Genomic DNA, 14,541 nt, shown 5'->3' with positions numbered 1-14,541 from the left:
TTCCAAGACCTGACACTATTACTGATGATAAGGTGTGCTTATAGAGTGCTCGGAGTGCAACCATGTTATGGAGCCTAACATGGTTGCACTCCAAGAGGCCCAAAAAGCAGCTGACTGAGACAGATTCAGATACTTACACCCAATCAATGGACTGAAGTCTGGGACCCCTGTGGTTGAATTAGGAAAGGCTGAGGAGGGCAACCCCATAGGAAGACCAGCAGTTTCAACTAACCTGGACCCCTGAAATCACTCAAATACTGAGTCACCAATCAGGCAGCATATACTAGCTGATGTGAGGCCCTTGTCACATATACAGCAGAGGACTGCCTGATCTAGCCTCAGTGAGAGAAAAGGTACCTAACCCTGGAGAGACTTGAGGTCCCAGGGAGTGGGGAGGCCTGGCAGGGTGGGGTGGGGAGGGGTGGGGACATCCTCTTGGAGACAGGAGAGGAGGAATGGGATGAGGGACTGTCAGAGGGCAGACCAGGAGGGGGATAATGACTGGATTGTTAAAAAAAAAAAAAATTAAAGATAATTTTTTTAAAAAGCAAAGATGAACATTTTTAGCTATTACAGTTTGAAAATTAATATATATGTTTCATAGAGTAGAATTTTTCTCAGCCAATAGTATTCAAAATGATCCAGGACTTCAGGCATGATAGACAATATACCTGGAGCTCCCAAGAGCTACAATCATACTCATACACACACATGCGCGTGCGCACACACACACACACACACACATACACACGCGCACACACATGTGCGCACACACACACACATACACACACACACACACACACACACACACACACACACACACACACACGAATTACCGGAAGTTGTTTCTTTGATTGTCTGAGTCCTTGGAACTGAACTGAGGTGGCCAGGCCTGACACAGGCACCTTTCCTCTTTTCATTTGTTGTGTATATGAGCTTTGCCTGCATGTGTCTATGCACAATATGTGTGCAATGCCCAAAAAGACCAGAAGAGAGGATTGTGTTCCCTAAGACTGGTGTTAGAGTTGGTTGTGAGGCTCCAGGTTCTTCTCTGCTGAGCCATCTCTCCAGCCCTAGGAATTTGTTCTAAGGTCAATATTAAAACTGTGATTTTTTCATAGGATATCATATTTTTTCCCAAAAGGTAGGAGATAATTGTATTGTAAAGGAGTTTAATCAAGCCTTGGAATTGGTGCTATCAGTAGAGCTAATACCTCATTATCTGCAATTCAATTGATCTACACTGTGATTTTCAAATACCAGCTTCTTCAACTATTCAAGGTGATGTTTTTTCTTTATGTAGGACTATGATGCATGTTAAATGAGCTGAGAATACTAATTTTATAGTAAGTATTCACTTACAGAGATGTTCTAAAGAAGGAAGCAGCATCAAAGGGAAACGGGAAAGAGTAGAGGAAATGAAAAGGCAGGCAGAGGAGCCAGAAGACATTATGTTTAAGCATTAGAGGCAGATGTGAGCATCACAGACGGTTCACTTTTTCACAGTTTAATTTTCATTTTAGACATCTCTCTATTCAAGTAACAACCACAGCCCATCCACGCACGGCCGCCTTTGCAGGTTTAATTAGGTGATAACTGGTTTGTGCTATCTACTTCTAATTACTTAACAGGCCAAGGCATTTCCTTACTGTGACTTTTCTTTATTGGCGCCGCTCATCAGTTTTTCTGAAAGAGAAAAGAAACATATTTGGTAATTTTTTTCCCTACAGTGCTATCCCTAACATAAAATTTTAATTGAGAAATAGTTAAGGGGTTTTGTTTGTTTGTTTGTTTGTTTTTGAAAGTTAGATAACACAGGCTTTAACTGTTTAATTATACAATGACATCCAACCATTCCAATATTTTTAATTAATACTCAAAACAAGATCATGGTCAAACACATTCTAAGTAATAAATCATTTACCCTTCGGATCATACAATAGCAATCTGCCATTCTGTCTGCTTTTTGATGCCTAAAATAGAAGCAGGAATAAAAACTAGAATTATCATTATTATTTTAGTTTGAAGTATTTGGAAAAATATATTATGACCCTCTATGTAAATATTTCTATTGTATAATATATTCTAAAGCCAATTATTTCTAAACCTTATAAATGGATGGTAAAGCTGACACAAAGTATTCTAAAAACAAAAACAAAACAAGAACAGAATCTCCGGCAATACACATTTTATTTACTTTTTAAAAATTTTTTGAGACGAGGCATATTTATGCGTTTGTGGCTGGCCTTGATCTTACTATGTAGCCATGGACAATTCTGAACATCCAATTTTTTTCTTTCCCCTCCCAAGTGTCAGGACTGAGGTGGAGAAATGGCTTAGCCATTACAAGGGTAGGCTTATAGTTCAAAATGAACAAAACCAAAGATGACAGGAGTGTGCAGCTATGTCAGTTTGTGCAGGCTGGGGGGTTGACATCAGGGCTTCCTGTGCGCATGCTAGGCAGACACTGTACCAGCTAAGCTCCGCCCCCAGCCCCCGAATGCTTTACCTGCACATCAGTCTTGTCCAGGTAGTTGCTGAAAAACAAAGAGGACACTTTTACTTCCTAACTGCCAAACACAGAATTAGGAGCAGGAGCCCATGCGTCTCAATGTGACGCATGGGCTAAGAAGTCACATTATAAAACCTAGAACCGTGGTTCCCAACCCCCAACCTGGGGGTCGTGACCCCTTTGGGGAGGTGCTCAAACAATTCCTCCACAGGGTTGCATACTACCACCAGAAAATACAGATATTTAGATTATGATTCTTAATAACAAAATTACAGTTGTGATGTAGCAACAAAAATGATTTTATGTCATGGGTCACCACTACATGAGGAACTGTATTAAAGGGTGTCAGCATTAGGAAGGTTCAGAACCGCTGCTCTAGAGAAACCAACTTTCTTCTCATCTCATCGTGAGGTCCATCTAAACAGAGCTGCAGGAAGGATTCTGCACGGGACAGTGGTAATGTGTTGAACCACCCACTAGTTTTGTTATCTTTCAGTTCATTATCTTGGATTCTAGGTCTAGACTGAAATACAGTCAATAGCAGGCTCTGGGACACCCTTCCCACTGAGCTGACTCTGGAAATCATAACTTCTTTCCAGCTAACAGTTATATGTCCCTCTCCAGCTTCAAGAAACTAAATATGATAAATAAATCTCTGCCACTGTCCAGCTTGCTGGTGCCACCATAGGTAACTTTTAGAGGAAATCTGAGCCAGAGGAAGGTGGAGGCTTCCACATTTAGGAAATGGAATTTTATTAAAGTATTGTTTAAATATATAAATGTACAAATTGATCTTTTATTTTATCCAGTGATACATTTTAATTTTTATCTCATAAGTCTTCACATGCATTTACTAATACTTAGAAGTTTAATGTTTTCTCCTCTTTTGGACCCACTAGAAGAGGGCATCACATCCCATTACAGATGGTGGCTCACAACCATGTGGCCATAAGATTTGAACTCAGGACCTTTGGGAGAGCAGTCAGTGAGAACTCTTAACTGCTGAGCCATCTCTCCAGCCCTTCTCCTAGATTTTTGTTGCTTTCTAGGCTATTCAGTTACAGGATTGATTTTCCTCATAATGGAGTCCTTCGTATATCTGGATAAGTCATTTAGTTGTATTATTTTTACTTATGGAAAAGGTCACACGTATTTCTACCATACATCAGCAATTCACTTGTCCCTCCACTTGGCTCCACATCCCATGGCAGACTTCTTGTTTGTTTCTGAGACAGGGTATCACTTTGTAGCTCTGTTTGACCTAGAACTCACTACACAGAGCAGACTGAGTTTGAATTCACAAAGATCCACCTGCTTCCCAAGGGCTGGGATTACAGATGTGTACCATTATGCCTGGGCCTCAAACCAGACTTTTAAAATGGTTATTACTACATACCTGGGAATTTCAGGAATACAAAATTCAGGGCTAAGACTGTGAACAACAAAGCAAAGAGGCATTAGTTGGCACTGCTCCCTTTTCAGATGGCTCTCGTTGAGAGATGGTTCTAATACTTTGTCTTAATTAGGCTCCCAAAAGCTGAGCTTCCAGATGTTAAGGGCCCCTGTCCCCAGCCAGCTTTGACTGGTAAGGGATGAGGGAGAGAGAGAGAGAGAGAGAGAGAGAGAGAGAGAGAGAGAGAGAGAGAGAGTCCCCATGACTCAGAAGCAGAGAGATCAGATCTAAGAACTGCAAGAGAAAAGTCATCCAGCAATGTAGTGTAAAGAGAAAGCAGCACCATGGGAGCACTGTGCAGAAGGTAACGGGGCAGCAAAGATATAGATTTAGAAGGTGTTAAGCCAGGAGTACTGGAGAGGGGGTGTGTGCTAGCCATGGGGCGGTTGGGGAATGCCCAACCATTAAGATAGTCAAGGCATATCAAAATTAGCTGGTGGTGTGTGTGTGTGTGTGTGTGTGTGTGTGTGTGTGTGTCTGTCTGTCTGTCTGTCTGTCTCTTTCATTCTGGAATCTAGAGTTCTTGGGCAGGTGCAGAAGAAATGTGCATGCCCCACTGGGAGCCTAAAGTGGATTAACTACTCATCACTACAGATTGTCCCAACGTGGTAGGCAAGAACTCACTTCTAAAGATTATTTAGAGATTCTCAGATGGAATACAAACACGCCATGATGTTAGGTTGGGAGTTTGGGAGAATTGGCTTCTTAGCAGGCTACAGATTTTGCCTGAGCCAGGAGAGGATTTCTGTCAGAGGTGCTGGAAGCCCCTGCTGTGCAGAGAGATTGGGGGCTGCTTTGAGGAAGGCAGAGAGGCAGACAACAAATGACCCCTGCTTTCTGCGGGGAGGAAGACAGAGGCAGACAATAGTTGCCCTCTGCCTCCCATAGACAGATAAACAAAGGTGTACAGATAGAAGGGAGATTGAGTGAAAAAAAAATGCTTTAAAGAAAAATTGAAAAGGCCTATCCCAGGGCAAGTACTCAGATTCTTTTGAACATGGTCTACACAGGAATTCTGGGATTGTTCAGCCTGGTAGGACAAAAACAGAACCTGGAAATAGGCTTATAGGGTAAGTAGAAGGGAATTTAATTAAAGATAAATACATAGATGAATAAATAATTGAGGCTTTTTAAAAATCTTAAACTGTAGGTCAAAAGGCAGGAGATAGTGAGCCTAGCCTACCTCAGACAGTAGAAACTTAGGCGTTGAACTCACTATTAAAAATTAATCATGTAAGGAAAAACAAACAAACAAACAAACAAAAAAAAAACCCGGGAGATAGTGGAGGAATACTACCTCAACAGATATTTATTTGGATTGCTTTAACTGCTTTGAGTTGTTTTAATTGCTAAAATGAAGATTATATATAAGTTTGGTGGTATTTATGATACTAAAAATCCTCTGGGAGAGAGGCTAAGCTATTAATTTAAATAATTCTATACCTTCAGTGGTTTCTGGTTACTGGACCAATGACCTGCCATCTTTGGAGAGAGGCCCTGTATTTGTGTTGACAGGAAAGGAGAAAAAGCACTGGACCCCTTCCAGAGTGATATGTGTCAGATACTACAGGGGAAGACCCCCTGAAGATTTTGGCTACAGAAAAGAAAATTTTGAGAAAATCAAACAGAACAGGTAACTTGATTTGCTAATTCCTTAACATGGGAACAACCCAATAATTGGCTCAGACATAAAAATGTCTCCAGCCAAAACTTCACCTAAATTTGGACAATAAAATTTTGTTGGTTATGGAATTGTTAAGATTCTTCATGTTCTCCTTCATATGGCATGAATAAAGATTTTTTACAATCGGTTACTGATCACATTAACTCATAAAAGGATAGTTGTCTTTCACCTGCTTAAAGAAGGAACAAAATTCATCTTTAACTTATCTGTGCATCTTGCTTAATGCATACAAATATCTTAATAGCTCTAAAATTTGGGTTGTAAGAGTTATATATTACAGAATGTAATATATTACAGCTTTGGCAAGATTCATCCTCCGGGATGCTGAGGTGACTGCTGTTCCAGCCCCTGACTCCTTAGGCTGTCCAGAGACTGCTTCCAGAACAGCTTCAGGAATTGTTGCCGATTCCAGATGGACTTGCTTCATGCAACCTTTTAGAAGGATCCAGTCAGAATTTCAGTCAAGTCCTAAGCCTTCTAAACATACAAAGACTAGGGAACAGATATAAAGCTAGCTTTCTTAAGTCTAACCAAATTTTCTAATTTTTCTAAACCTCTCCACCCCTTTAAAGAACTTCTCATCTCCCCTATTCAGCAGGAAGAAGTTGTGGAGAGTCATCATCCCAATCCCTTGGGTTCCAGTGTCTGGTTATGGTTATTTTATAAATTATGATAGGTTGTCATTTTAAGGAATAATTTGGAAAAGTTCATAATTTTGAACAGGAAGGAAATCGATGGAATCAATTACTAAATTCACTCTTAAGCAAAGCATTGTATAGCCACAATTTTACATTGTTAGAAATCTTCATAATTGATGCAAATTGAAGTTATAATTTTTACATTGACACAGAATTTTTAGGTTGATACAGATTTAAGATTTTCATTATATTGATACAAAAATTGGAATTAATAGTGTTACTCTTAGATAGGCATTGTGCCTATGCAACTCATTTAAGAATACAGGGCTTAAAGCCAGACCTTCTTTTTTTTTTTTAAGATTTATTTATTTATTATATGTAAGTAGCTGTCTTCAGACACTCCAGAAGAGGGCATCAGATCTTGTTACAGATGGTTGTGAGCCACCATGTGGTTGCTGGGATTTGAACTCTGGACCTTCGGAAGAGCAGTCGGGTGCTCTTACCCACTGAGCCATCTCACCAGCCCCAAAGCCAGACCTTCTAATAACTGCTATTACAAACTGTTTAGGATGATTAAGTAACACAAGTTAAAGGCCAGATAGTAACCTCATGGTTACATTAGATTCTGATCTAATTATATTAAGGTGCTTTCTACAATATTCAAGTAGAAATGGCTAAGAATGGTCAAGGTTTAACAATTCAAATATACTTTATATAAATAGTCTTTCAAAACATCAGCAATCCACAGGATATGACATTCAATATTCATCTATTATTAAGGACCATGTAACTAGAGACATGTCTGTTCCTGACAGCAGTACCCCCTTCTTGGTTCAAAGAAGAAATTGAGCATCAAAACCTCCATATGGAGTTGCACCAGTTATAGTAAGGTGGCCACTGGACAAAAATTGCTCTACTCATCTAAAGACAAAAATATACTGTCCAGGAAAGGACACACAATGCAGAATAACCGAGAGTTTAGCTCTGCCAAGACTGGGTAAGCGAGACCTTCATAGTTCCTGCTTCACGTCAAGGTCTGTCAGATGGTTCTAGACCAGAAGGCTGAAGATAGATGCTATGATGTTTTGAGTAATAGGGGACTGTCCTAGTCAGCTCTCTCTACAATTTGTTTACGTTTTAGAAGCTATGTTTTTGTGCTTCCTACATATTCAGGTTAGGATGAGACAGGTCAAGTGGACATCTCCTTGCTCTGGCTTGGACTTGACCCTTACTTGGACTGCACCATCAGACATACCATTCTCTTCCCATTTCAGTAGGGAAAGAAAAATCAGGACAGCCAGAGCTCTCATCTTGTTGGAGACCCAGACTGTCCTCAGTCCAGCTTTTACCATTTGCAAGGAGATGTCCACTTGACCTGTCTCATCCTAACACTCAATTCCTTAGGAGTCAGTAATTCTCAGGTTCTCCCCCCTGTCCAGGCTTCAGACTGCTGTACCCAAGGCTTCTGAGGGGCTTCAGTGTAATTTTTCTATACTGTATAAATTGAGATAATGGTGAACACTGGATCAAGCAATCAACTGAGCACGTGGATAAGAGGTGACATGCAAGAAGAGGTTGCATGCAATAGAGGCACAAATGGAAAGACTGGGGAGGAGGAGGAGCATTAGTGAGCTGTGCCTAAACCATGCTCTAGTGCCACAATCCTGACATGGCACCCATTCTCTTTGTTTCCTGCATTTCTTCCATAACTGTATTTTCTACAAGAAACTATAAACAATGTACTATATAGTCTGTCCCCAGATCTTTGGACAAATCTAGCTGCCCAACTACAAAGCATTCCCAAGCAGACCCACTGTGCTGGCTAGTTTTATACAAACTGGACATGAGTTAGAATCATCTGAGAGGAGGGAACCTAAACCCAGAAAATGCCTCCTTAAGATCCAGCTGTAGACAAGCATGTTGGGTATTTTCTTGATTAGTGATTGATAGGAAGAGCCCAACCCATTATGGTGGTGCCAGCCTTGGGCTGGTGGTCCTTGTTATAAGAAAGGGTGAGCAAGCCATGAGGAGCAAGCCAGTAAGCAGCACCCTTCCATGGGCTCTGCATCAGATCCTGTCTCCAGGTTCCTGCCCCATTTAAGTTCCAGCCCTGACTAACCTTGAGGATGGACTGTGATATGGAAGTATAATACACCCTTTTCCTCCCCAAATTGCTTTGGTCATTGTCTTAGTTAGGGTTTTTTCTGCTGTGAACAGACACCATGACCAAGGCAACTCTTATAAGGACATTTAATTGGGGCTAGCTTACAGGTTCAGAGATTTAGTCCATTATCATTAAGGCAGGAACATGGCAGCATCCAGGCAGGCATGGTGCAGGAGTAACTAAGAGTTCTACATCTTCATCTTAAGACTGCAAGCAGAATACTGGCTTCCAGGCAGCTAAGATAAGGGTCTTAAAACCCATGCCCACAGTGACATACCTGCTCCAACAGGGCCACACCTTCTAGTAGTGCCACTCTCTGGGCTGAGCATCTACAAACCATCACAGTCATGGTGTTTCATCACAGCAATACTGACTCTAACTGGGATACTCACTGTGAATTCATAAGCTAACAGCGACAGACCTAGTCATGTGTCTGTGACCCAAGCTTAGCTTGTCACAAGCTTTCTAAGCAGGACTGTCATAAAGTTAGGATCATGTGAGTCTAGAACTCCAGGATAATAAATAAGGAGAGAAGAGAGGTTGTTGGAGGGAGAAAGAGAGAGAACAAGAGGGAGCAGAAGGGAGAGAGAGAAATAAGGAGAGAGAGAATAAACACAAATATAAAAGGCACACACATACATCTCTAATGCCATCTGAGTCCCTGATCCACCCAATCTCTGTCCCTACCATGGGCTAGACAGTTAATTTCTCATTTTTTACCTGAAACAAATCTGAGTTATGGGGATTTTGTTTTTGTCAATTAAACCAAAAGAAACCTTGACTACTATGGTTCTTTTTTTTCTCTCCTTCCTAGTATCCTGTGGTCAGAGCTTTGGTAACAGAATTAGCATAGCCTCCGGCCATGTCAAGTGAGAAGTGTTAAATCTATCTGCCAACTTTGAATACATGGAAGGAATCCCAACCACAAGCTTGTAACATTATAAGGTTAGATCTTCACCCACAGGATGCCTCTGAGTGGGGCTTCACTGTGAAGGTGACAGTTATCCAAATTGGGGCCACCGTCAGGTAGCAATAGCAACTGTCCAGTCCAGAGCTAGAGAATGTCTGCAGGGGAAGTTAGAAATGTATGTGGGAATGAAATATTAGGGCCAGTAATTGCCACATGCTAAGGAGTCAGGGCTGTAAGCACTGCACAGTGCAAACCAAAGTCAAGGCTTTGAACAAGACCAGAAGATTAAACTGATCCCAGAAATTTGGTGCAGGGTAAATTTGAGAGAGAACAGAGCTAAAAAGACCAGTTGGTGATTCACCGCCTAAGTCTGGAAACAGAACTGAGTTGGACTGCATCGTCTATGTAGAACAAGAGAAGCCCAAGGATAGAATCATGGTTCATAACATGCAAGAGGCAGATAGGAAGACACACCAATACACACATCCCCACTATGGAGACGTGGCTAGAGAATTCAGGAATGACCATAACCACAGAGGGATGATCTTGAGAAAAGAAACCGGTTCTTAGCCTAGTGTCAAAATACCTATAACTGCAGGAAGGCTGAGGCAGGAGGACTGCAAATTCCAGGACAGTCTGGACTATATCGTCAAGTTTAAGGCTAGCCTGGACAATTTTGTGTCTGTCTGAAACAAAAATGGTCAGTAGTAGGTCATTTGCTTAGCATATGCAAGATCCTATGTTCAGTCTTCAGTATGAGAGAGGAAGAGAGACAGAGGGAGAGATAAATTGTTTCTTAGTTATAAGTATGTATCCCGCATCAGTTTAAAAGCATCATGCCATCGGGTACTGCCTGGACTGGATCCCAGCACCACCAAACAAACAAGTAAGCTCCTTTGTACGGTTAGGTCTGGTGGTTTATGCCAACAGTCCCAGTAGGCTTGACCATGAGTGCCAGGCCAACCTATGCTAAATACTAACACTAGAGGAGGAGGAGAGGGGGATGGGGAGGAAGAGAGAGAGAAATAAGAAAGAAAGACAAAATAAAAGAAAAATGGGGGTCTTGAGGCCTTCCATATGAGTTCATCATAGTTGCATTAACTTATCCTTTGTCTTCTTACTAGATGGAGTTTTGTGAGAGAAGGGACTTCATGTATCTACCGATTTCTAGGGCCTAGTGCACTCCATACCACACGAGCTAAGGCTCAGTATAAGCACCTGTTGAAAGAGTAGAACTGAAAAGAAACAGAGAACATCACATAGAAGCTAGAGTTCAGCTGCTCGACATAGCGGCCACTAGCCACGTGCAGGACTTGAGCCTGTGAACTGTGGTTAACTCAAACTGACAGCAAACATCCCATTTAGAAGACTAGATTTAGAAGACTTAGTGTCCAAAACTGATGTAGGATTATCTCACATACATCCCCCACCCCAGGCATATGCCACTAACCAGCAGCCAGTGGGGTCACTCAGGTTCTACGTGGGCTGCAAAGCCCAAACAGGCTTTTATCAAATGAGTTGCTAACACTGAAGATTCAGATTTCCAAATAGTCTATTTAGGTTTCTCTTCTAATAATGAAAGACATGATATTTTTCTTCATTGTATTTATGGAGCTATCTACTCTTTTATTATATTCGTTTTTATAAGCAACCTTATGCTCTGACTGGCAGAGAATGGATGAATTGACAGATAGCAACTGTGGTGAGGGAGCCAGTGTGTGTGTGGGGGTGTGGAGCAGAGCACAACCCAGGCACATTTTACTGGACAGCCTCAAATGCATATAAAATGATCGTTCATTATTCTACTGCTATGTATTGTAATGCTAAGTGTGGGCCCAAGACAAGAAAGTCTGCATGTAGACCCAAGTGACACCATATGACCTTGTCCCACAGTTATTTCTGATTGGTGAATAAAGATGCCCACAGCCTGTAGCTGGGCAGAAGAGATATAGGTGGTGTTTGAAGTTCCCAGTCTGGGGCTTGGGGTGACCGTGAAGAGAGGGAGAAGAAGTGGGGAAGGAGGAGGAAGACACCATGGGTTAAGAGTCAAAATAAACATGGACCTGAGGGCTGGCCAATTAGAGTTAAGAGTAGCCCAGATAAAAACACAGTAAATTATAATTTGGGGTTATTGATAAAAAATAATTTGTAATAACATAGAGGGGGGGATAGCTGCCCAGCTCTAGTGCTGACTAAGGCTTATTATAAATATAAAGGCTGGGTATGTGTTTTGTTTGAAAATTAAATGGTTAAAGGATAACCTGGGATAAAAATCCCAGGTTAAAATTAAAAATTTGTATAACATATTGGTGTCCAATGTGGGGCCAAAACTCACTTAAAAAAATTAATTTCCCTTTTATCTCTTGTCTTTCTCTCTTTCCCCCTGTTGTCTCCATCTGTCTCCCAAAAGACCTCTGCCATGTGGAGAAAAAAAAATTTAATTTCAGATTCCCAAATAAAAAAACACATGCTGTCCCTTTAAGACTATGGAAACCTGGTTTCTTAACAAAGTTGGGTTTTTTCCCCAAGCCACGCAGGGTTCAGAACTAGTGCTAAAATACATGTTGATTTGGCACACATAATTCTGGGGTTTGCACCCCAGACAAACACAGTGCACCCCCCAAACCAAACCAACACCCCAAGCAACAGGCTCAAACTCCAGCCTTGGTCTTCCCAAATGCTGCTCTACGCTGCCTTGGAAAGGCAACCTAATTGCACGCAGATATTGCTATGCAATGAAGCTGACAAAATCCTGCTGCCCAGAGAACAAAAAGCAAGGCTGCATGCTTCCCACAGTCAAAAAAATTATAAAAATAAATAAATTAAGGTGTCACACTACCTTAAGCAACTGGTTTCCTTCAACGTGTTCTCCAGGGGAATGCTGGGACTTCTTGTCCTAGCACATGACACATATATGTTAGCTTGAAAATATGTTTATACAGTAAATAGAAGGGAATTTAAATAAAGTTAAATAAAAGAAGGATATTAGTGTATATAAAGAGAAAGGAGATGCAAGTATATTTATCCACAGAGGTATTAACCTCCAAAGGGAGAAATAAATAAAAATTAAAATGTTTTCAAGTATACATAGATAAATAAATAAATCCAGGCCTTTGATCTCAATACTTGGAAGACAAAGGCAAGGACAGATAGGTTACTTATGAGTCTGAGGCCAAACAGTGGTGGCACATGCCTTTAATCTCAGCACTTGTGAAACAGAGACAGGCAGATCTCTGAGTTCAAGTCCTGCCTGATCTACAGAGTGAATTCTTGGAAAACAAAACAATCCTGTCACAAAAAAACATACAAAACCATTTTATAGTCATAATCTTATATTAATAAAAATCTTTATATTTTAATACAAAATTAAGGTTATATTTTGTTATATTAATACAAAGTTTTATATATTGATACAGGTTAGGTTTTCATTGATATAAATCTTTGTTTATTAATACAAAGTTTAAGATTATTTTTGTTAGACATTATACCTATAATACTCATTTTAAAATATAAGGCTTAACCCTAACCTTTTTGATAACTACTATTAGAAATTGTTTAGAATAATTAAATAATACAAGTTACAGTCAATCAAACAATCAATCAAACTCATAGTCATATTAGATACTACTCTAAATTATCACAAAATATATATCCTGGGTTATATATTTAATAAATGGCTAAAAACAGACTGTGTTTACTGGTTCAGATAGACTATGAATAGACAAATGGTCTTTGAGAGTATCAAAGACCCACAAAATATGACATCTAAAAAATTATTAAAAAATCTTTTGACTATGAGACAAATTTGCTGCTAACCTACATAGAAAGTCGCTTCCATTGTGGCAGGCTAGCCACTGGACCAAAAAAAAAAAAATCAACTACTAAACTCTGCCAAGACAGAGTAAGCTAGTCCTTCATAATTCCTGCTCCACTTAAAGTCTGTCAAATATTCTGGGCCAGAAGGCTAAAGACAGCTGCTCCAACATTATAAAAAATATTGGAGACTGTCCCAGTGATAAGCTATCTCTGTCATTTCTATAATTTTTAAAAACTGTATTCGTGCACTTCCTACCTACTCAAATAATATTTATTCCTTCTCAAATTTCTGATGGAATTAAATAAATAACTATTATCTCACAACTAAACTTATTTAAAATAAAAAAAATGTTCTAGGATGCTTTTAAAATGATAATACAGGTTAAAAAATAAATAATTAATATGCAAAATTCTAACTCACCAAAATAGATAAATGATAAAAAATACTTTATCTAAATTGCCAAATATAATAGACTGGATGTTATAAATATATATCAAACCTTATAATTTTCATAATTATAATTATATTCAATTTATATTTTTTAAAGCCTTTTTAATTAGGCAAAAAAATTGTTGAGGTTTGGTCTGTTGGTATGTACTGTAATGCTAAGTGTGGGTCTCCAAGACTTGGTTGTCCCAGAGACAAAAAAAAAAAAAGCCTGCAAATAAACCCAAGTGACACCATATGACCTTGTCCCCAAGTTATTTCTGATTGGTGACTAAAGATGCCCACAGCCTGTAGCTGGGCAGAAGAGATATAGGTGGTGTTTGAAGTTCCCAGTCTGGGGCTTGGGGGGAGACCGTGAAGAGAGGGAGAAGAAGTGGGGAAGGAGGAGGAAGACACCATGGGTTAAGAGTCAAAATAAACATGGCCCTGAGAGCTGGCCAATTAGAGTTAAGAGTAGCCCAGATAAAAACCCAGTAAATAATAACTTGGGGTTATTGATAGAAATAATTTTTTAATAACATAGAGGGGAGATATCTGCCTAGCTCTAGTGCTGACTAAGGCTTATTATAAATATAAAGGCTGGGTATGTGTTTTGTCTGAAAACTAAATGGTTAAAGGTGGGACAAAAACCACAGGTTAAAATGTAAAATTTCTACAACACATCACTTATACCCATAAATACTTAAAATATAAACAGTGTTTTTCCTCCTTGACAGGACGATAGCTTGTTGGAGGCAGCCTGTGTTCAAACTTCAACAGATCATGTAATTTTGAGTCAACCAATCACTTACCCTGTGACTCCTGCACAGATGAGCATACATAACAAGAGAACTTAACTGGGATAGGAGTAAACTCCTCAGCTCCTCCTGATGCTGTCAGTACCCATCGCTCGGCCTTGTAAGGAGAGTCCTGAACC

General features: G+C 40.0%; 1 protein-coding gene and 1 long non-coding RNA gene across 10 annotated transcripts in view; one reads left to right on the top strand and one right to left on the bottom strand.

Annotated features, from left to right (window-relative positions):
• The window catches only part of Gad1os (glutamate decarboxylase 1, opposite strand), a 73,418-nt gene that overhangs the window by 38,341 nt on the left and 20,536 nt on the right, over positions 1-14,541 (top strand). The gene's annotated exons all lie outside the window — the stretch shown is intronic.
• The window catches only part of Erich2 (glutamate rich 2), a 32,215-nt gene that overhangs the window by 15,869 nt on the left and 1,805 nt on the right, over positions 1-14,541 (bottom strand). For 2 of the 9 annotated variants that reach the window (XM_006500027.4, NM_025744.2), the window contains exons 3-7: positions 12,201-12,257; positions 3,909-3,944; positions 2,510-2,537; positions 1,925-1,973; positions 1,650-1,686 (exon numbers count right to left, since the gene is read on the bottom strand). In XM_006500027.4, coding sequence (XP_006500090.1) covers positions 1,650-1,686; positions 1,925-1,973; positions 2,510-2,537; positions 3,909-3,944; positions 12,201-12,257 — 207 coding nt within the window. Of the gene's footprint in view, positions 1-1,649; positions 1,687-1,924; positions 1,974-2,509; positions 2,538-3,908; positions 3,945-5,944; positions 6,082-8,728; positions 8,747-12,200; positions 12,258-14,541 lie in introns of those variants that run through there. The other 7 variants (XM_006500028.4, XM_030251959.1, XM_006500029.4 and 4 more) reach the window with 5 other exon arrangements.

Source organism: Mus musculus, chromosome 2 (genome assembly GCF_000001635.26).
Source record: "Mus musculus strain C57BL/6J chromosome 2, GRCm38.p6 C57BL/6J".
NCBI lineage: Eukaryota > Metazoa > Chordata > Mammalia > Rodentia > Muridae > Mus > Mus musculus.
The sequence above is the reverse complement of the archived record's forward strand: the minus strand, read 5'-3'. Positions and strand labels throughout refer to the sequence as shown.